Source organism: Populus nigra, chromosome 14 (genome assembly GCF_951802175.1).
Source record: "Populus nigra chromosome 14, ddPopNigr1.1, whole genome shotgun sequence".
Lineage (NCBI taxonomy): Eukaryota > Viridiplantae > Streptophyta > Magnoliopsida > Malpighiales > Salicaceae > Populus > Populus nigra.
Window position 1 is genome coordinate 7819743 of NC_084865.1, and position 22964 is coordinate 7842706.

At 35.5% G+C, this 22964-nt stretch overlaps 1 protein-coding gene and 1 long non-coding RNA gene across 2 annotated transcripts; both read right to left on the reverse strand.

Annotated features, from left to right (window-relative positions):
- Positions 1-10328: 10328 nt before the first annotated feature.
- Positions 10329-12159, reverse strand: LOC133672274 (nodulin-20a-like). Its single transcript, XM_062092648.1, has 6 exons — positions 12015-12159; positions 11792-11923; positions 11629-11679; positions 11276-11549; positions 11088-11207; positions 10329-10991 (listed from the first exon to the last, which is right to left on the reverse strand). Exons 4-6 carry the CDS (start codon positions 11396-11398, stop codon positions 10452-10454), a joined length of 783 nt encoding a protein of 260 aa, XP_061948632.1. The 5' UTR covers positions 11399-11549; positions 11629-11679; positions 11792-11923; positions 12015-12159; the 3' UTR covers positions 10329-10451.
- A 3159-nt stretch (positions 12160-15318) lies between these two features.
- On the reverse strand, positions 15319-16661 carry LOC133672531 (uncharacterized). Its single transcript, XR_009834866.1, has 3 exons — positions 16350-16661; positions 16170-16267; positions 15319-16062 (listed from the first exon to the last, which is right to left on the reverse strand). It is a non-coding gene; the product is annotated as an uncharacterized LOC133672531 (long non-coding RNA).
- Between the last annotated feature and the right edge of the window lie 6303 nt (positions 16662-22964).

The following is a 22964-nucleotide window of genomic DNA, read 5'->3' on the forward strand; positions in this document are numbered from 1 at the left end:
ACAACCACAGTGTCCGCACTAGTAATTTAATTCAATGGCAGCCTTAAGAACTAGATAAGTTGATTAATCAAGAAAACATAACTGTCCGCAGTCTATGTTTGATTTGATTGAATGTTCTCCCTAAGATTAATAACGTAGATCCGCCACAATTATTAAACTCAGTTGCTTCACAAGTTCATATACCACAACTCCGGTTTTGATATCAAACTTAACAATAGATTGTCTACAATAATAACTTAGAGTCCGCTCTAGCAATTAAAATAAACAATCATAGGAAAAATAAGCATAGGAGAACAAACATATTCATCATATAAACTGAAAAGAAAAGGTAAAATAAATCTCACAGTTCTTGAAATCCGAAGGTTTCCGTGTCCTTGCAACCAAGAAAAAGTGTTTAGCCTTGCATGTTTGTTGAACAACTAATCAAAAAGAAGAAAGAATGCATAATTTAGGGTTTCTTAGAGGAAGGGGGCGTTTTTCTCTCCTTGGCTGGCTGCCCCCCTTCTCTTCTCTCATTCTTTTTATATCCTAGGAAACCCTAGGTCTCTATTTTACAAAATAGTCCTCCATTAAGTAGACTGTTTACATTTAAGTACTTCAATAACTATTTTCCTAAAAAGGAGAAATAGCCTTGCATGAAATCTTCAAGCTTTGATTTAGAGGAGCTAAATTGCTGAAATAAAAACTTGGATATCGGTTTAAATGCTTCGGAATGTCATTTGGACTCGTTTCTTCACGAAACCTGTTTGCTGGCAGAATTCAGATGTCATCTTTGAAAACTCATATCTCCCTCATATGACATCGTTTTTGGCTGAAATTTTGAGCGTTTATATAAATTTGAGCCATGAATCCAACAAAATTGAGTTTGCATCAATTGGACTTCTGTAGCTCTAGATATTCAAGTTTGAATGGCCAAAGGTCAATACTGGCAGATTGCGAGATTTGACTTTGAAGGCTGCGATTTCCATGCTCTTCCTTATTTTATTTTCTTGCCTTAGATGTCCAGAAAGGTATGGATGTTACCTTTTTAATTCCACTGGAATCACTTCATTTCAACCTCTAGAGCTCACGCTCTGCATAAAACATCGACTGAAGGTCAAATCTGCCAATTATCTCCAATTTACTCCTTTTTGCATCTTTCATCCAAAAGTGCCTTCAAAACATAAAACAAAGAATATCAAGGCATTTTATATATAAAACATAGGCAAAACACTAGTTAAATGTGGGTGAAACTATTGAATAATATGGTTGCATCAAAGGGGATGAATGGAAAACTGCTTTTAAAACTAAATATGGTTTGTATGAGTGGTTGGTTATGCCTTTTGGACTTACTAATGCACCTAGTACTTTTATGAGATTGATGAATCATGTGTTGCGTGCTTTTATTGGCAAGTTTGTAGTCATTTACTTCAATGATATCTTGATTTATAGCAAGGAGATTGATGAGCATATAAATCATTTGAAACAAGTTCTTAATGTGCTTAGAAAAGAGTCTTTATATGCTAATTTGAAAAAGTGTGACTTTTGAATGGATAAAATTGTTTTTCTTGGATATGTGGTTAGTGCAAAAGGTATAGAAATGGATAAGGCTAAGGTTAAGGCTATTCAAGAATGGCCTACACCAAAATCCATAACAGACATTAGAAGTTTTCATGGTTTGGCTAATTTTTATAGGAGATTTGTTAAAGACTTTAGTACAATAGCCTCTCTATTGACTAAAATTGTTAAGAAAGTCATGGGTTTCAAGTAGGGAGAAGAACAAGAAAATCCTTTTTACTTGTTAAAATCAAAGTTGATTTCGGCACCTTTACTATCTTTACCTGATTTTAATAAAGCTTTTGAGATTGAATGTGATGCTTTAGGAATAGGTATTGGAGCTATTTTAATGCAAGAAAAATGGTCCATCACTTATTTTAGTGAGAAACTCAATGGTGCAACTCTTAACTATCCCATTTATGATAAACAGTTGTATGTAGTAATGCGAGCTTTGGAGACTTGGCAACATTATATGTGGCCCCGAGAGTTTGTCATACATACTGATCACCAATTGTTGAAACATTTGAAGGGTTAAGGTAAGTTAAGTAGGAGACATGCTAAATGAGTTGAGTTTATTGAAACTTTTCCATATGTGATTAAATACAAGTAAGGTCAGGAAAATGTGGTCGCCGATGCCTTGTCGCGAAGGTATGTTCTTCTTAATACTCTTAATACTAAATTGCTAGGATATGAGTATATTAAGGAATTGTATCTTGATGATCATGATTTCGGTGTTATATATGACACATGCAAGGTTTCGACCAAGGGTAAATATTTTAGGCATGATGGATTTTTGTTTAAGGAAAATAAGTGATGTGTGCCTAATTGTTCTTTACGTGAATTGCTTGTGAGGAAAGCACATGAGGGAGGTTTAATGGGCATTTTGGAATTACTAAAACTTTGGAGGTTCTGCATAAGCATTTTTATTGGCCTAATATGAAAAGAGATGTGCAAAGAATGTGTGATAGGTGCATAACATGTAGACAAGCTAAGTCTAGGGTAATGCCTCATGGACTATACACACCTTTGCCTATTCCTAAGGAACCTTAGGTTGATATTTCTATGGATTTTATTTTGAGTCTACCTAGGTCTAGGAAAGGGAGAGATTCTATATTTGTTGTTGTGAATAGATTTGCTAAGATGGCACATTTCATTGCTTGCTATAAAATAGATGATGCAATAAATATAGCTGACCTATTCTTTAGAGAGGTCATTCGGCTACATGGTCTTCCTAGGAGCATTGTATCCGATCAAGACGTTAAGTTTTTTAGTTACTTTAGGAAGGTTTTGTGGGGTAAATTAGAACTAAACTTTTATATTCTAGTATTTGTCATCCACAAACAAATGGCCAAACTAAAGTTGTTAACCGGACTTTGATTCAATTTTTAAGGGCTATCATTTAAAAGAATCTTAAAAATTGAGAAGATTGTTTGTCATTCATTGAATTTGCATATAATCGTAGTGTGCATTCTACTACTGATTATTCACCATTTGAGATTGTTTATGGTTTTAACCCTTTGACACCATTAGATTTGATTCCTTTGCATGTTGATGAAAGGGTTAGTCTTGATGGTAATTGATTAGTACTTGAAAGTGCATTTTTATCAAGGTTTTATATCATCATTTTGCACTTGAAGTATCAATAACTCCTTAACTAAAGCATGTTTTATAATAACATATCTAATTATATAAGATACCTTTAATTTATGGTAAATGTTCATCTTAAATGCAGGCCTATCACATAAATGAAAGAATTGATTGATGAGTTGAAGTACTGAAATTGAAATGACAAAGAGATGGCCAAACTTAGAAAAGAGATGCTGGTGCAGTCCAAACTGGAACACTATTCGGTAATTGGGTCATATCTAGAGTTGTAGATCTTGTATTTAGGTTAATTTTATATGGATTGAAAGATAAGACATAGGCCTACAACTTTCATGTGGAGCCCAAGATTTAACAAGGCTGTTTTCAAGTCCAAATTGTAGCAACAAAGAAGAAGTCTGAATATGTCCTGCAGCCTAGACACTATTCAGTGTTCAGCTCATATCTCGAGTTCTAGAAGTCCAAATGATCTCAAATTGTTACCCTAGAAATATGAGACAATTTCCTAGAACTTTCATGATTGAAGTCTGTTCAAATTATGACGTTATCAATGACGTTTTTGGCAGACAAGAAGATAAGAATTGTCACCAAGTCAAGATGTGGCCACCCACTCATCAATTAGTCAACAAATCAATAGTTCCAAATTTTGTCCTATAAAAAAAGGAATTTGGCATGTATTTAGGCATCTTGGTGTTCAGATCAAGATCATGCTCTTGTTTTCTTTCTTTGTATTACTTATGTTTTGCTTTTATTAATATCAAGTTTATGCCTTTCATTTCCTTTCCTTTACTTAGTTAACCTTTATCTTATTTATGTTCTTATTTTGTTTGTTTATGTTTCTTTCTTTCATTATGTTTAACTAAGTTAATTATGTCAAGGTGAAAAGGGTACACTAATGGTGTAAGAATAAGTATAATATAAACTTAACATGGACTTTAATATTGGATATTAACATGCTTTATATTTGCTATCTTGTTCACTTTTAATACTTTGCTTATTAAATGGTTAATCTAGATTTATGTTGTATAACACTTGGTACAACAAATACTTGGCACTTTCATAGCCCATACTGTATGGTATAACCGACACCTGAGCTATGAAAGGAACTTGATTTGTTGTTAACATAAGTTATAATCATGAATGCCTGACAACATTTACAAGCATTAGCATTATTCGAATAAGATAACTAATGTAATCATGTTAACAATTTATAATCTGATTGGAACCTCCTTTGTGTGTGGTTTCCAATTGAATAAAAAGAGTTTATACTATACTTGTTTGAAATACCATTAGTGGATCCTCTAACCTTGACATTTGTTGTTATCATTGTTTAATCCTTACGTTAATCTTTCATCTCAAAGTTCTCATCAACTTCTTCCTCTTCTTCTTCACTATTATTATTATCACTATTATTATTATTATTATTATTACTGTTACTATTGTTGTAGTATTATTGTTGCTTATAATTTATACAAGTAACCTCCCTGTGGTTCGACCCCGGTCTTGCCGGGTTATTTATTACTTCGACACTCTTGCACTTGGGAAAAGACATCAATCTTTTGGTCGTGTCAAGTTTTTGGCGCCGTTGCTGGGGAGGTAAATTCTTGTACAAATTATAGTATTTATTTTATTTTCTCTTTTCTCTTTTCTTGTATCTAACTTTGTTTCTTTTGTTTTGTTTCTCTTTCTTTTGTTTTCTTCTTCCTTTTATTCTCTTCTTACACGTGCATGAGAGTGTGGTCACGTACATTAAGTGGTAGACATGGCTACAAAATTTGAGACCTAGATCCATTCGTGCTTGGGATGAAATGCAACAACAATTTTTAAAGAAGTTTTTTCCATCCCACAGAACAAACTCTTTCAAAAGACAAATCATTACTTTCTCTCAAAAACCAGGAGAAACATTTTATTAATGTTGGGATAGGTATCGAGACTTACTTAATACTTGCCCCCATCATGGTTTTGAAACATGAAGATTAGTATCACATTTTTATGAAGGGTTAACTCCTAGAGATAGGAAAATGGTTGAATTGATGTGCAATGGAACTTTTAAAGATAAAGACCCTAATGAAGCAATGGAATACCTAGACTTGCTAGCTGAAAATGCGCAAAATTGGGACACTATAGGAACTTATGAGGCACCAAGTAAAACCTAACCTCATACATATAGTGGGGGTATGTACAACCTTAGGGAAGATCATGACCTCCAAGCCAAGTTTTCATCTTTAGCTAGAAAAGTTGAGGCACTAGAATTAAAAAAGAGTGGTCAACTAAAATCTGTTCAAGATATTGCGTGTCAAATCTGTGAAACTAACGAACATTCAACCAATGACTGTCCAACCTTGCCTTCTTTTAAAGAATGTCTCCATGAACAAGCTCATGCATTAAACAGTTTTCAAAGGCCCAACCATAACCCATATTCGCAAACATATAACCCTGGTTGGAGAAATCATCCAAATTTCAGTTGGAAGAGTGAGAACAATAATGCTCAAACTTCACAGCCACCATTTCAAGCACATCATAATTTCCAAAATTCTCATGGATATGCACCTCCTTATGCTCCACCTTCTAGAAGAAATCTTGAGGAAACATTGCATGCATTTATGGAAAAGCAAGAGGCAATTAACACTCAACTTGCTCAAAGCATGACAGATTTTAAAGATACTCTTGTAAAATTGACATCTGCTCTCAGTTTCTAAGAGAAAGGTAAGTTTCCATCTCAACCACAACAAAATCTCAAGGGGCAATACAATGCGAATGCAAGTAGTTCGGGAAGCCAACACATGGATCACGTAAAATCAGTCATCACTCTTCGTAATGGTAAGGTTATTGAAAAACCCATTCTTGAACCTTGTGAGAATGATGATGAATCAATCTCTGAGGGTAAGGAAGGGGTTGAATCTGATCATTGCAAAGAAAAGACTGACTCTCCGCCAGCACTTCCATCTCCTCATGCCATGACCAAACAAAGAAAAGTCAATCACAACTCTGAAATCTTTGAAACCTTCAAACAGGTAAGGATCAATATACCTTTGCTGGATGCTATTAAACAGGTTCCTTCTTATGCTAAATTTTTAAAAGATCTGTGCACTGTGAAGAGAAAATTGAATGTGAAAAAGAAAGCCTTTTTAGCTGAACAAGTAAGTGTCATTCTTCAGAACAATAATGCTTTGAAATATAAAGACCCTGGTTGTCCTACAATTTCTTGCTTTATTGGAGAACATAAAATTGAAAAAGCCTTACTTGATCTTAGAGCTAGTGTGAATTTACTTCCATATTTAGTTTTTCAAAGTCTTAATCTAGGTGAGTTAAAACCAACTTCTGTGACTCTTTTACTTGCTAATAGATCTGTAAAAGTGCCTAGAGGAATAGTTGAAGATGTGGTAGTACAAGTTGATAAATTCATTTATCCTGTGGATTTTATTAACTTGGACACACAACCTGTTGAAACATGTAATTCATTTCATGTTATTTTAGGGCGCCCATTTCTTGCAACTTCTAATGCATTGATTAATTGTAGGAATGGACTGATGAAGCTATCTTTTGGAAACATGACATTGGAGATGAATATTTTCAACATTTGCAAGCAACCTGGAGATGATAATGATTTACAGGAAGTGGACTTTTCTGAAAAATTAGTTCATGATCAATTTCAAACCACTTCCAGTGAAATTGAGATTGATGAATCTGACGATTTGCAAATGGTCTATTTTCAGGAAGAATCAAAGGCAAGTAATTGGAGACCACAAATTGAGGAATTGCCGCCACGATCAATTGAGCCAATACCTTCAAGTGTTCAACCACCAAAACCTGATCTGAAGCCGTTACCCCTCAATCTCAAATACTCATTTTTGGGAGAAAATAAAACTTTTCCGGTAATAATCTCTTCCAAACTTAATGCACAACAAGAAGGTAAGTTATTACAAACTCTGAAAATGCACAAATATGCATTAGGATGGACCATAGCTGACATAAAAGGAATTAGTCCTTTGATTTGCACTCACAAGATTTATTTGGAGGAAAATGCTAAACCCTCTAGAGAAATGCAACGAAGGCTTAATCCTAATATGAAAGAAGTAGTGAAAAATGAAGTCATTAAGCTTCTAGATAATGGAATCATTTATCCTATTTCTGACAGCAAATGGGTAAGTCCTACCCAAGTGGTACCTAAGAAGTCTAGAGTCACTGTGATAACAAATGAAAAAAATGAGTTAATTCCAACTAGGACTATTACTGGTTGGCGCATGTGCATTGATTATAGGAAACTTAATTCAATGACTAGAAAAGATCATTTTCCTTTACCTTTCATGGATCAAATTCTAGAAAGAGTTGCAGGTAATGAATTTTATTGTTTCCTAGATGGCTATTCAGGCTACAACCAAATTGAAATTGCATTAGAAGATCAAGAGAAAAATACTTTCACATGTCCATTTGGTACCTTTGCATATCGAAGAATGCCTTTCGGATTATGTAATGCACCAGCCACGTTTCAAAGATGCATGCTTAGTATATTCAGTGATATGGTTGAATGTTTTCTTGAGATTTTTATGGATGATTTTTCTGTTTTTGGTGATTCATTTGATGATTGTTTGACTAACTTAGAAAAGGTTTTGAGCAGGTGTGAAGAGAAGAATCTTGTACTGAATTGGGAAAAATGTCACTTTATAGTAACAGACGGCATTGTACTTGGTCACATTGTTTCATCAAAAGGAATTGAGGTTGACAAATCTAAAATCCAGTTAATTGCTAACTTGCCAACACCAAAATCTATTAAAGATGTTAGATCATTCTTAGGACATGCTGGTTTTTATAGAAGGTTCATCAAAGATTTTAGTGTGATATCTAAGCCCTTGAGTAGCCTTCTAACAAAGAATAATATTTTTGAATGGACTGAACATTGTGAAGAAGCCTTTGTTAAACTTAAAAACCTGCTTACTTCTGCAACTATCATTCAACCTCCTGATTGGTCATTACCTTTTGAAATAATGTGTGACGCTAGTGACTATGCCGTGGGTGTTGTCTTAGAACAAAGAAAAGATAAGAAACCCTATATGATTACTATGCAAGTAAAACTTTGAATAGTGCTCAAATGTATTACACCACCACTGAAAAAGAATTACTTGCAGTAGTATTTGCATGTGAAAAATTCAGGTCTTATCTTGTTGGCTCACCTGTTGTTGTTGTTAGTGATCATGCAGCATTGAAATATCTTCTTTCTAAGAAAGATTCTAATGCTAGATTGGTTCGGTGGATTTTGTTACTTCAAGAATTTGATATCACAATCAAAGAAAAGAAAGGCACCGAAAATATTATCGCCGATCATTTGTCAAGATTGACAACAGATTCAAAATCTGACATCACACCAATCGATGACTACTTTCCTGATGAATCTTTATTTTCTGTCTCTATGATGCCTTGGTTTGCTAATATTGTTAATTTTCTTGTTTCAGGACAATTGCCAGCTTTCAATGGACTTCTTCAAGATACATGGGCTAAGGTAGACTTAAAGAGGATTTGTAATAATAAAGAGAAAGCCTTGATTAATCTGATTCATGTTCAAGAGGGGCTTGTTGGTGGAACCAAGACCATTACACAAGGATTGGGAGAAGAACACTAGATTCGGACAGTTTGACCTTTCGCTACCCTTTTTTTTTATCATAACTAGAGCTACAAGTCGATTTTTGAGGTGATTCGAGTTAGGCTGAAAACTAAACTTCCATACCTTTCCAATGGTATATGGCACGCCTTCTAATTCATTAAGACGAGAGAGAAACATCAATTTTATGTTGGGCCTTGCTGCTACCAGACAGAATGCGGAAACAACGAACTTGTCTTATTTAATTAGTTGGGCTATCAAACCTTATTTATTTTGAGAGGAGACAATTTGTATGGGTTTTAGACTTGTTTATTTTGTTTATTTTAATTAGTTTGGGCTAGTTTTAGCATGGGTTGATTATTATTTAAATTAGGTTTATGTGAGACCCATTAGGGAAATTAGAGTTTTGGCTTGGAGTTTAAATACTCTTTAGGAATAATTTTAGGTCAGACTTTTTATAATATTTTCAGCATTGTAGCCAACTTTTGGTTGCTCAATCTTGGTTCTTGATTGAACTTTCAACTCTTTAAAGAATTAACCATTCTTTGTTGTGAATTTATACTTCCTACTTTCAACCATTCTTTATTGTGAATTTATACTTCCTACTTTCAACTCTTCAAAGAATTAACCATTCTTTGTTATGAATTTATACTTCATTCGCTCGTCTTCAGGTGCAGGCGTTTTGATCGAGTTGGTTTATAGTCTTGTTGCCTTGGAGCAAGTCTTTCATTATGATAAACTTATTCAAATCTCAACAAACTTGGGTTAGATTGATCTTGGGATTGTGAATACCATTAAATTCTGCTAGGATTCGTATTAAAAAGTTATGATTATGACAGGTTAAAATAGTCACATTTATGATGGATATGGGGAAATTAACTAATGACGTTATATATATATATATATATGTCAAATTACAGTTTTTATCAACATCAAACACACTACAAGATTTCACAGTTTTACCGACGGAAATATTCCGTTGGTGTGTGATTAGAAGTTCGTCGGTGATTTTTTTACCGACGTCATCACCGACGAATTACGTCCGTCGGCTTTCCTTTCGTCAGTGATTCCCCATTCCGTCGCTATATCGATCGACAAAACAAAAAAACCATTTGCCGATGGTTTTACAGACGGAATTTGCGCGCCAAAAAAAAAGATTCCCGCTTGAAATATATATCAACAGATTTTTATTCCGTCGGTGATAGTGTGTTTTATCGACGGACACTAACTGTCAGTAACTGTGTTGGTGAGTGTATGAAATACCAACCAAATATATCCGTTTGTAAATTCGTCGGTACGTGTGGCAGCTACTGTTAAATTCTGACGGATTAATTCTGTCGGTAAGGCCGTCGGTGAGTGTATGAAATACCGACCGAATATATCCGTTTGTAAATTCATCGGTACGTGTGGCAGCTACTGTTAAATGCTGATGGATTAATTTCGTCGGTAAGTCAGTCGGTGAGTGTTTAAAATACCGACCGAATTAATCTGTCGGTAATATCCTTGGTAATAGTTTTTTTCTGAATTTGTTTTTAAAAAATTATTTAGGATATATAATATAAAACTATATAAATTAATTGTAATACAAACCAAATATGCAAATAAAATTTATATTAAACATAAAAAAAACAAAGTGAAATAATATTCATTACAAACTGAATATGTTTCAAGAAAAATATTAAATGAAGTTTTAAAGGTAAATAATGTTTATTACAAATTAATATAAAGGTGGAGCTGGAGGAGGAGGAGGAGATCCTGGAGGAGGCTGGTGGTTATACGGCCAAAAAAGATTAGGCGCACATGTTCCACTATTTGCCATGTTCATAATCATTTCGCGAAGCTGTTCATAAGCCACTTTTTGTTGTTCATAAGCCGCTTTTTGTTGTTCATACTCCACTTTTTGTTGTGCTTGAGACGCTTTGATTTGCTCAAACTCCGCTCTTTGTTGTGCATGAGACGCTTTGAGTTGTGCGTACTCCGCTGATAGGTTATCATATTTCTCGGTGAATTGAGCCGTGTGTTGCTGCAAGGCCACGAATTCCTTAGATTGGGAGCTCGATATTGATTGGGAGCTCCCAACGGTTGAAACACTACGGGTCGACCGCAAGTTGTCGGCCGTAGTGTTGGAGAGCAAGTAAACCCGATTTTTATCGAGTCCACTTGACGAGCCAACCTCCATCCACAAATCCGGATCGAATTTCGGATGGGTCAAAATATCGTCCCCGTATCTCTCCCTCAACCGATTATTATAGGTCTCCTGAAAATAAAAATAAAAAGTAATCATCATATTCAATACAATAAACATAATAACTTACATAATAACATACAAAATAAAATGGTTGAACAAACATACCATGAAATGGCTAGCACGGTTATCAACGAACTGTTGCGCCCCCTTCTGGTGGTCTTGACTCCGCACGTGCGTCTCCACAAACAGCTCCATCGGGCTCGGCTCACGTTCAAGAGATGCAGCCTATAATGAAAAAAGATATATTAACAACAACTGAATTTAACGATATATTTCATTTAAATTAATCTTACCATCTGTTTCGCATGTGCAGCAAACAGAACGGAGCCGCTAGTGTGCGTTGTCACCCCGCCATGAATTGGCCAATTTCGGTTGCCAGCACTGGACTGTGAGCGTCGTGTGAACCGCTCAGACATCACGTGCTCAAGATAGTGCGGCCATATATCTTCCGGGATGTATATCGGTTTGAAATCCCTCCAAACCGCAACATCGTTCCAGCCTTGGAAACCCCTATCCCTCGTGATTTTTTTTGCTTTTTTTTGTGCTTCATACCAAAAATCACGCAACCTACTTCACGCAACCAAAAATTGCATTTCGAAACATAAATTTTTGTCTAAAAGAAATCTTGTATTGTTTTTTATCTTACCTAGTTGCCGCGTGATTTTCCTACACCCTCCTCACAACAATGTTATGCTCACTGTCCCAGCAGAATTTGTGATGTGTATAAATAAACAAGTGTAAATAAAAATAATAATTTATTTACAATTATATTAATAACCGAAAATTATAAATTAATATCAACCTCAAACCTGTTAAACCATGCATTGATTTGAGGCATCCATTCAGGATGCTTGGATATTTGACTCCATTGAAACAATGGAATCTCCATCGACAATTTAAACGCCGATGATATTACTCGGGCGGCCTCAATGTTTGTGAACCTGAAAATAAATGAAATAAATTCAATAGTGATTACTTCATAAATTATGTTGTAATTTTTTTAAAAAAAAACTAAAACCTTAACAAACTTACATTGAAAGGTCGTCCTTCCACTGTGCCTGTTACTTGCGGGTAAATTGATTCCGCTGCGAAGGCACGCCGCCTCTGTGCTGTGAAGCAAGGTTGTCAAAAACGCATTTTTGACACAGCATGAAAAATACAAAATAAAATCGGATCGTAAAATCATAAAATCGTAAGGAATTTTTTAATATATATATAATTCAAGGCTTCAAACACCTTAAAATACATGTTTTAAATAAAAATTTATGCATAGTTCAAGCATTTTAAAATACATAATTCAAATAAAAATTCATATAAAATCCATATAATCTTAAAATTTATATGCGTAATTCTATTCTTTTCCTCTTCAAAATGTTTGTTTTGGTCATCATGAAGATGCTTTAATATGCCTATAGGCATCCCAAATCAGCACATTGATCCAGCAGATTTAACAAGGAAAAAAATCCTAATAGTGCTACCTATAATCACTACAAGAACAAATGTCATTCTTGAAGTGGTGAAAGCAGCCAGAATCTCTAACAACAATCTTGCGTCCTACAATCTTTGATATAAGCTTAATAACATAGTGACAATCCTCAGATACATGAAGATTCTTCATGACTGTTATTGTGCACGGTGCTAACTAGCCCAAACGCAATAGCAAGCCTCTCACTGTGAAAAGACAACATCACTTCCTTCTGCTCATCCTCGACATCACGTAGAGCAAATTTTTGATCAGGAACATAACCAAATTCCTTCAACTTTTTTCCCAACCAATCCATCTTTTCATATATTCTCTTACTTAGAGGATGGGATCTGTCTGCAGAAAGAAACTCATGTTTCTTTCCCCTCAAAACTACCCAACTAGATCCTGGTTGTTTCGCAAGTCCCTGTTTCATCTTCACTCTTATTCTAGAGACATCAGCCCATCTACCAGTAGATGCATATATTCTAGAGACATACCCAGATGGAAATTGAAGAGATGGAAAGAGAGGTAGATTGTATAAAAGTGGAAATTGGAAATTGGTAAGTTACGGAGAGATGGAAATTGAAGAGATGGAACTGGATGGTAACTTAAATGTTGCAGAGATAATTTGTTTTGAATTTGAAAATTGAAAGTTTGAATTGGAAAATTGGAACTAGAAGGACATTGAGAAAGGGAGGCGCTGGGAGACGCAGGTTTTTTACTTTTTGTTTTTGGTGTTGTTATTGGCTTATTGTAGTGCAAACTACAGTATATGTATATATATATATATATATATATATATATATATATAATCCTTTTAAACACGTAAAACAGGGTTCAAAAACACGATTTTAAACGTTTTCAACCAATTTTAATGTTTTTATACGATTTTGATACGATTTTACCATTTTTCGAGTTTATAAACCGATTTAACACTATAACATACACTAACTCGTAAAATCGTTTGATTTTACGAGTTAAAAATGAGATTTTAACAACTTTGCTGTGAAGTACCGCTAGAAGAGGCAGCATCGGTTGACGGCGCAGGTGGTGTAGGTGCCTCTTCTTGAGAGGCACCTAAGGAAATATCATCCTCGCTACTAGACGAACTAGTTGCGACCATACGTGAGCGACCAACTCTGGTTTTTGTTCTATGCATCTACACAATTTTATACAAATAATTATATAATTAAATTCAAATGTAAAAAGAAAAATTCGACAGCACCTCCCCTACACCGGATACTACCCAAATCCACAAACCTGCACATATTAACAATAGCCACAACCAATTTACCCAATCTATACTAATTATTCCAACATATTCAATTACTAATCCTAAGGTAAATTCAACACTAAGAATTACAATTCAACAAATTATACAATAATTATGCCAATACAACAAAACAATAAATTAAAAAAAAAACTCTAGAATAACAATCAAAATAAATGGAAAAAATTAAACACAAAGCATGCAATAATAGAGTAAAATTAATAATTATTCTAACATATTCAATTACTAAACCTAAGGTAAATTCAACACTAAGAATTACAATTCAACAAATTATTCAATAATTATGCCAGTACAAGAAAACAATAAATTAAAAAAAAAACTCTAGAATAACAATCAAAATAAATGAAAAAAATTAAACCCAAAACATGCAATAATAGAGTAAAATTAATAATTATTCCAACATATTCAATTACTAATTCTATGGTAAATTCAAAATTAACAATAAATATTCAACAAATTAACTAATAATAATTATGCCAATACAACAATAAAAAATATTCAATAAATTCAAAAAAAAACTATAGACTTTAGCAATGAATTATGCAAAAAAAAACTATAGACTTTATCTACATTACAGAAAATACACCAAAACAAAAAACATAACAAAAAAAATAGCAAAAAAAAACCCTTAAAGTAAAATGAAATAGAAGAAATACAAACATTTTAAACTAATGGAGATTCATGAGATAAGATGCTAGAGATCGCTTGTGAAACCTTTGAAGAACATAGTGAAGAACCGAGAGGAAAAGAATCGGTGAAAAACTGAGGAGAAGAAAAAATGAACCGAAGAGGCGGTCGGGGGAACTTAAATGCCAGTTTTACCGACGTATTCACCGACGGATATAAAATTAATTATTATTTTAATTTATTCCATCGGTGATGTGTTAAAAATCCGTCAGTAAATTTTGAATTTTGCACCAAATTTTTCAATGACCCTCCATATTTTTCGTGGTCCGTTAGTAACTCCATCGGCAATATGACGCGGTTAGAGATGCATTTAATGCACAACTCTTCGAAACTCGCGTGGTTCGTCAGTAATTTTGTCGGTAAAATTGACCCGCCGACAAGGCACCGATGGATATAACTCTGTCGGTGTGGCCGTCGGTGATGTGGTGGCATTTCAAGTAATTATTTTCAAACTCTCTGTGAAATGTCGACGGACGTAAGGCCGTCGGTGTGGCCGTTGGTGATATGGTGGCATTTCAAGTAATTATTTTCGAACTCTCTGTGAAATGCTGACGGACTTAAGGCCGTCGGTGTGGCCGTCGGTGATGTGGTGGCATTTCAAGTAATTATTTTCGAACTCTCTGTGAAATGCCGACGGACTTAAGGCCGTCGGTGTGGCCGTTGGTGATGTGGTGGCATTTCAAGTAATTATTTTCATGTCACATAATATATCATCCATGATCAATAATTATTTCAAGTAATTATTTTGTAATTGTGGCATTTCAACTAATTATTTCAAGTAATAAATATTTTGTGTTTCAAAATATATCATTCATAATCTAAATTACATGAAAAAAAGGGTTTTACATAGGGCTTCATTTTGGTAGTTAGTCAGAATTTTCTTCTTCGTCATCAATTGAATTGTCATCACCTTCATCGCAATCTTCAATATGAATATCATCTTCTTCATCGACATTTGCTTGTTCGCTAGAGCTCAAAACAAAATTCAACTCCTCTGCATCAACATCAACAAGACTATCATCGAAAACATGAAAATTTGAATTTTCTTCCAATTCAATCGAAGGAGCAACTCGATATGGTTCAACCACCTCACTAACTTGAAAGACTTCATCTCGCACACTTGTGTCTTCGTTCTCATCCTGAACAACCTCGACACGACCCTGGGGTTTTGTTTTTAAAATGGACAACCAATCCACTCTTGATCGATCCTTTCTAAATGAAGGGGTGTATGTGTAATAAACTTGTTGACATTGCTTTGCGAAAACAGAGACATCGTTGATGTTGCAGAGTCTAGCTTTTGAGTTGATTTCGACCAGACCATAGTGCGGATCAACTCTGATTCCTCTGTCAGTCGTGTCATACCAATAGCATTTGAATAAAAACACTATATTCTGCTAGTTATGATATTGCAGTTCGACGACCTCTTCCAATCTACCATAGTAGTCAACTTCTAACTCACTACTAGTGGATCCCTTAACACAAACACCGTTGTTGTATGTCTTTCTTCCTTGCCCGTATTCTTCAGTATGGAAAACATATCCATTGATAAAATACCCGTTGTAGCACTTACATTTTCTTTCAGGCCCCAGGCTTAGTGAAGACAATGACTTAGGTGCACTCCTTCCCATTTGATAAACCTTGTATGTAATGTACATCAATAAACAGTAAATGAACGACAATCTTGTAATGACATGCATACGTATAATAATTTTGCAAGTTAGAATGAGTTTGTGATAGTGCTTACATGTGTTCTGAACCACGTGGCAAACTGCTCATCTTGTAATTGAAAGATCTGGGATTCGATCAGCTGTGAGTTATTAGAGAGCAAATATACGATGTTGCCTGCAAGTGATAATGAGTGTATGATATTACAATATATAATTAACAGTATATTACTAACAAAGTTTAATTAATATAAACTTACTGAATAAAAGGTCTCAGCTCATCACAGTTAAATAGAACATAGTTGTGTGCTTGTTTGAACTCTATTTCCGACAAATATCTTTCTCTTACGACATTTTTAGGTGTGGGTCGTCCAGTATTGGAGAATATTGATAAATTCCCACTGGAAGGCACTTCACCGCCATTATCATGCCGTGGAACGCGATTGATTCTCGTTCTCAGATGAGGTTCGAAATAGTACGAGATAAATATTAAGATCTCCTCAACAATATAGGCCTCACATATCGAAGCCTTAACATGCACCTTGTTCTTAACCTTTTTCTTGAGATTAAACAAGTACCTGCATTGAAATATTAATCAAGTATTTTCAATTAAGAAAAACATATAAAATACTTTTATATATGAATTACATTGCAACTGTAATATCTAACCATTCGAATGGGTACATCCATCTATATTGGACCGGTCCTCCAGCTTTTGCCTCGAACAGTAGATGTATAGGGAGATGCTCCATTGAGTCAAAAAATGATGGAGGGAATATCATCTCAAGTTTGCATAGTGTCTTGACAATATTCGTTTAAAGCCTCTCAATGTGATCAACATTCAACTTGTTGGAGCATATATCTCTGAAGAAATGACTGATCTCCGTGAGTGCATCCCATATTCCCTTCGGCAACAAATCACGAAAAGCTAATGGGATGAGTGTTTGCATAAACACGTGGCAGTCATGACTCTTCATTCCATACAATCTGCAGTCCTCTATATTAACCAGCCTTGATATGTTCAATGCATGTCCATCCGGAAAACGCAGACTCTTAAGCCATTTGTAGACTAGCAGTTGTGCGTTTTTCTCTAACACGAAGCTTGCTCTTGGTTTTGCGACCCGTGACTCATTATAAACTAACTCCATATTTTTACGGTTACAGTATAAAGCTATATCCAATCTAGTCTTGATGTTGTCCTTTGTCTTCCCCTTCACATCCATGACAGTGTTGAAAATGTTCTCAAACATGTTCTTTTCGATGTGCATGACGTCAAGGTTATAGTGGATCAGATTGGTCTTCCAATAAGAAAGCTCCCAAAAGATACTTCGCTTTACCCAATTATGGGTCAAACCAAAACCAGAAAACTTTTGCTTACCTGATTGAAGGCCAAACACAATGTCACCGTACTCTGAGACAACATCATGCAATTCTTCACTAGAAAGACACAGGGATGCAACATCTTTTCCAACTCTGCCAACAAAGAAATCTTTTCTGTTCTTTCTGTACTTGTGATTAAGTGGCAAGAAGCGACGGTGACTGTAAACCCCGGGGAAAAATAAAGGTTGCTTAGATTGCAAACTAACTACATGAGAAATATAAGTGAAGAAATTCATGCATATGGTTAAATAAAAACGGGAATTTAGAAATTTTTGGATATAAGTTTATGGACGAAATATTTCAAGACAATATAAATCAACCTGAAAATGTTGAGGGTTGGATTAAATTAAAGAAAATAAGATAAACTAAAAAGAAGTGGGGGCAAAACGAATACATTTAAAGAAAATGGGGTCTAAATGCAAATAAGAATAATTATAGAGCATAAATACTACTCTTCTTACCAAAATTAGATCTGCAACTATCATGAAGAAAGAAGAGAGGGAGTTTTGGTATCTATTCCTACAAATCAAGAGAGAAACACCACAATTTCAAGAACCCATCCAAGATTAAAAGTATAATTATAGATGGAATAAACACTTGTGGGCAAGTGATTAACAAGGAAATTGAACAAGAAGAGAAGATGGAGGGCTGGCTATCATTAGATAAGAAAGGAGGAAGTTGAAAATCTTCAACTGGTTGAAGATCAAAACCTTAATTCGTACCGGGTAAGGTGTTCTAAACATGATCTTATAAGTCATTTTAAATTCGATAAGGAATTGATGCCTTGATGTGAATTATAGATTAGGATTCTTAGACTTAAATTTGAGGGAAAAGTATTTGTTGTAAAAATCAAGTTAATTCATGTGTGGAATGTGATTTGGGGACGTGAAACCATGATAATTTACCCAGAAAATATAGTTTGGGAAATTTATGTGTGAAGGGAAGGGGAGTGACGAATCTGGACAGACTCGTCTCCTGACTTTCAGTAAGATTTTGGATAGGAGGATGAGGGAGAACCAGTGTCCTTCATAGAAATTATAGTTTTGGATGTTAGCTAACTAAGGAAATTGGTCTTGCTCAATTTAGAGCTGTAGAACTCCAGTTATGGGTTATCAATCGAGATTGGGTCATGACAGACCCTGTAGAGCAGTAAGTCTGATTTTTGATGAGCAATTATGACTATCTTAGGGGCAGAACTGGGTTCTCCTTCCTCAGGGGACTTGTAGCCCCATGTCTTATTTTTCCAACGAGACCAATCTTGCTTGCAATGGAGTTCTATAACTCTAGATATAGTTAAAAATCTGAAGAGAGGTCGGACAGTAACAGTTCAATGTCTAGGCAGTAACAGTTTAAAAATGAGATAGTAACAGTTCAATATCTTGACAGTAACAGTTCAAGACACTAATAGTTCAATGTCTAGACAGTAACAGTTTAAAAAAATGAGACAGGAACAGTTCAATGTCTAGATAGTAACAGTTCAAAAATGAGACAGTAACAGTTGGACAGTAACAGTCCAAGCGTCTGTTAATGAGCGATTTTGACTACCTTAGAGGCAGAACTAGGTTCTTCCCAAAACATAGAACTTGTAGCCTCATGTCTTACCTTTCCAACGCCATAAAATTCGATTGAATCGGAGTTCTATAACTCTAGATATAGTTAAAAATCTGAGGAGAGATCAGACAGTAACAGTTCAAAAATGGACAGTAACAGTCCAAGCATTTGTTAATGAGCGATTTTGACTACCTTAGAGGTAGAACTGGGTTCTTCCCAAAACATAGAACTTGTAGCCTCATGTCTTACTTTCCAACGCCATAAATTTCGCTTGAATCAGAGTTCTATAACTCTAGATATAGTTAACAATCTGAGGAGAGGTCAGACAGTAACAGTTCAAAAATGGACAGTAACAGTTGGACAGTAACAATCCAAGTGTTTGTTAATGAGCGAGTTTGACTACCTTAGAGGCAGAACTAGGTTCTTTCCAAAACATAGAACTTGTAGCCTTATGTCTTACCTTTCCAACGCCATAAATTTTGCTTGAATCGGAGTTCTATAACTCCAAATATAGTTAAAAATCTGAGGAGAGGTCAGACAGTAACAGTTCAAAGACGTAGCAGTAACAGTTGGACAGTGAAAGTCCAAATATAAAGAAAGGAATGATAACTAGGATTGGACAAAGAACGACAGTAATAATGAGTGAAATGAGAAAAACATAAAGTACTAAGAAATGACTGAAAGAAAGACTTATTGGTTGTTGATATGGTTATTATAAAACATATCCTTGAGTGAGTAAAATTTATGAGATAAACCTGTGATTTGCAGGAGGGACCACAGACGTGGTGCAACAGCAGCAACAGGGAAGCACGAGTAGAGCTTCTATTGCAGGTAGGTAATTCACACCTATGCTTCCTAGTTAAATTCCATGATTTAATATATTTTGATGTTAAATGTGAATTACTGAATGTATGTGTATTCAAGGTGAAAAGTTGTTATGTGGATTGCCAAGTGATGAAATTATCACTGAAAAAGGAAAATATGAGAAGTGTGATTTGAGGCATAAAACTAGCATACATTAAGTGTATGTTAGGATCCCGGGTAAGGGGATCACCATGTATTGTCTAGCATACATTGAGTGTATGTTAGGATCCCGGGTAAGGGGATCACCCTGTATTGGCTAGCATACATTTAGTGTATGTTAGGATCCCGGGTAAGGGGATCGTCACGAATGGACTAACATACATTTAGTGTATGTTAGGATCCCGGGTAAGGGGATCTCCATGGATTGGCGAACATACATTCAGTGTATGTTAGGATCCCGGGTAAGGGGATCACCATGGAATGGCCAGCATACATTCAGTGTATGTTAGGATTCCGGGTAAAGGGATCGCCTTATATCGACTCCTATGGGGTGGTGATGACGATACCAGTGAAATTGGTATCGGGAATGTGATAAGCAAAAGTAAGCACGTTGATGTCTGGAATGAAGGTTGATAGTGGCAGAGGGAACGATTATCAATAGTTGAATAAGGAAGAGATTTTTTTAAAAAAAAAAAAAACTAAAAGGGAGAAGTAAATGAAATATGAATGCATGTTGCCCTGTTGAAATTATTAGATATTCATATTGTTATATTTATGGAAATATTCACCTTGCAATAATATGTATTTTGTTTCAGGATCATCGAATGCACGACAGGAGTAGATCCTAGCTTATGTTCCCTTTTTGAAGTCTAGGTTCTAGGGAGTATACCCTTATATTTTGTAAACATGAAAATGGTTGTATAACTTAATTTGTATAATAAATGTTTAAACTTGATTGGATGAATTTAACGTTGTAGTTTATATAACCATATTTCATGTCTATGAATTTATATTTATTTAAAATATCCATCCATAATGATATTTTTGTTATATCATAAATATTATGGTTGATAGGTGCGAGTATAATTGTGGAATTGAAACCCAGGTTGATTGGTTCGGGAATTAAGTTATGAGATGCGAACTGTTAGAAGTGTAAACAGGTTACATGTCGGTAAATTGAGACCTTCCAGTATAGGGGGGACTCCGTCGAAATTTTCGGTAGATGTTAACACGAAGACCGTGAATATGTATATATATAAAAAAAAATTAACTACTCTGTTTTTCTATTGACATGAGATTGTGGTTTTATCCCAGAAATGGGGGATGTTACATTTGGTATCAGAGCTCAGGTTGCTATTCCGGGGATAGGAATGATTATAAGGTTTTGAATATGTGGTTCAGAATAGTGAGAACAAGGCAAGTAGCCAAGACTGATCCATTCCTAGTTCGGGGATGTGATCAGAGTCTTCGTTATGAAAGTGATCCAGATTGGGATCCCTTGACAGACACTTGCTCTCATGTACCTGCAACATCAGTATACTCTGAAGGAGGCGAGTCAGTGGGACTTCGAGATGATTCGTTGTCCCATTAGGCTGGGGTAACAATGCTCGATGCATCAGACATATGGGGGGAGATAATATACCCCTATCAGTGGCACCGGTAGACGGGTCAAACCCATTTTAGGATCCTGCTTCTATGGATCATATAGTGGGAGCCTCCAGTACAGCTCCTAGATCAAGGGGAGTAGTCACCATAGTGCAGTAGGTGAGGTGTATGAGAGGGATGGATTGTATGACTTACCATGGTAAAGAGGATGTTGAGGTTGCTGGGCTTTGGCTGGAAAAGAAAAAAAAAAGAATGAGTTATAAATCAGATGTAGGTGCCAGAGATTTGATAGTTCTTATAGAGGGGTAAAACTATATATTGAAGGGTCAGGATTGAGGGTAGATCTTTTTTTCGTTTGAGTTATATGATTTTTACTTGAATCTTGGCATGGCTTGGCTAAGTAAACATAAGACATAAATGGATTGTTTCACCAAGACAGTGACAATCCAAGGAATATGTGATAAAAGAGTAGTGGTTAAAGGGGAACAAAAAGATATTCCAAGTTGTGTAATCTCAGTCTTGGTGGCTAGAAAGTTATTGATGAAGGGTTGTTCTACTTGGTTAGCCCTTGTAAGGGACCTGGAAAGGGTAGTCTAGATTTGGCTAGTATTCCCGTTGTGAAGGAGTTTCGAGATGTATTCCTAGAGGAGTTGCCTAGATTACCTCCGGTTAGAGAAATTAAAGTGTCCATAGAAACTATTCTATAGGATGACACCTATGGAATTGGCTGAACTGAAGGTCCAGCTTCAAAATGGTTAGATAAAGGCTTCATTCGGCCTAGTAACTCGCCCTGGGGAGCTTCGGTATTGTTTGTAAAAAAAAGAAAGAAAGGGGGATGGCACATTTTGATTGTGCATTGATTTTCATCAATTGAATAAATGATGGTGAAGAATAAGTATCCATTCCCATGAATAGATAATTTGTTTGATCAGTTGAAGGGTGTTAAGGTGTTCTCTAAGATAGAGTTAAGATCTGGATATCGCCAGTTGAGAATCAAGGAACAAGACAGATAAATGACTGCATTCCGAACCCGTTATGGACATTACGAGTTTTTAGTGATGCCTTTCGGGTTAACTAATGCTTCTGCCATGATTATGGACTAGATGAATCGGGTGTTTCGGCCTTACCTGGACCAATATGCGGGGGTATTTATTGACAATGTCTTGGTGTACTCAAGCTCTTACTTGGAGTATGAACAACATCTAAGGGTTGTGCTACAAACTGTAAGGGAGAATCAATTATATGCAAAGTTGGATAAGCGTGAGTTATAACTCAAAGAAGTAATTTTTTTTTTTTGCCATGTAATATCCGTAGAAGGTATTGTGGATCCAAGAAAGGTAGAGGCCATGTTGAAATGGGAAAGGCCTACCAACATGACAGAAATCCAGAGTTCTTGGGTCTTGCTAGGTATTATAGGAGGTTTATTGAGGGGTTCTCCACCATAGCATCACCTTTGACTAAGCTGGCCCGCAAAGAAGTCAGGTTTGTTTGGTCGGGAGAGCGTGAAGCGAGCTTTCGAGAACTGAAGGAAAGAC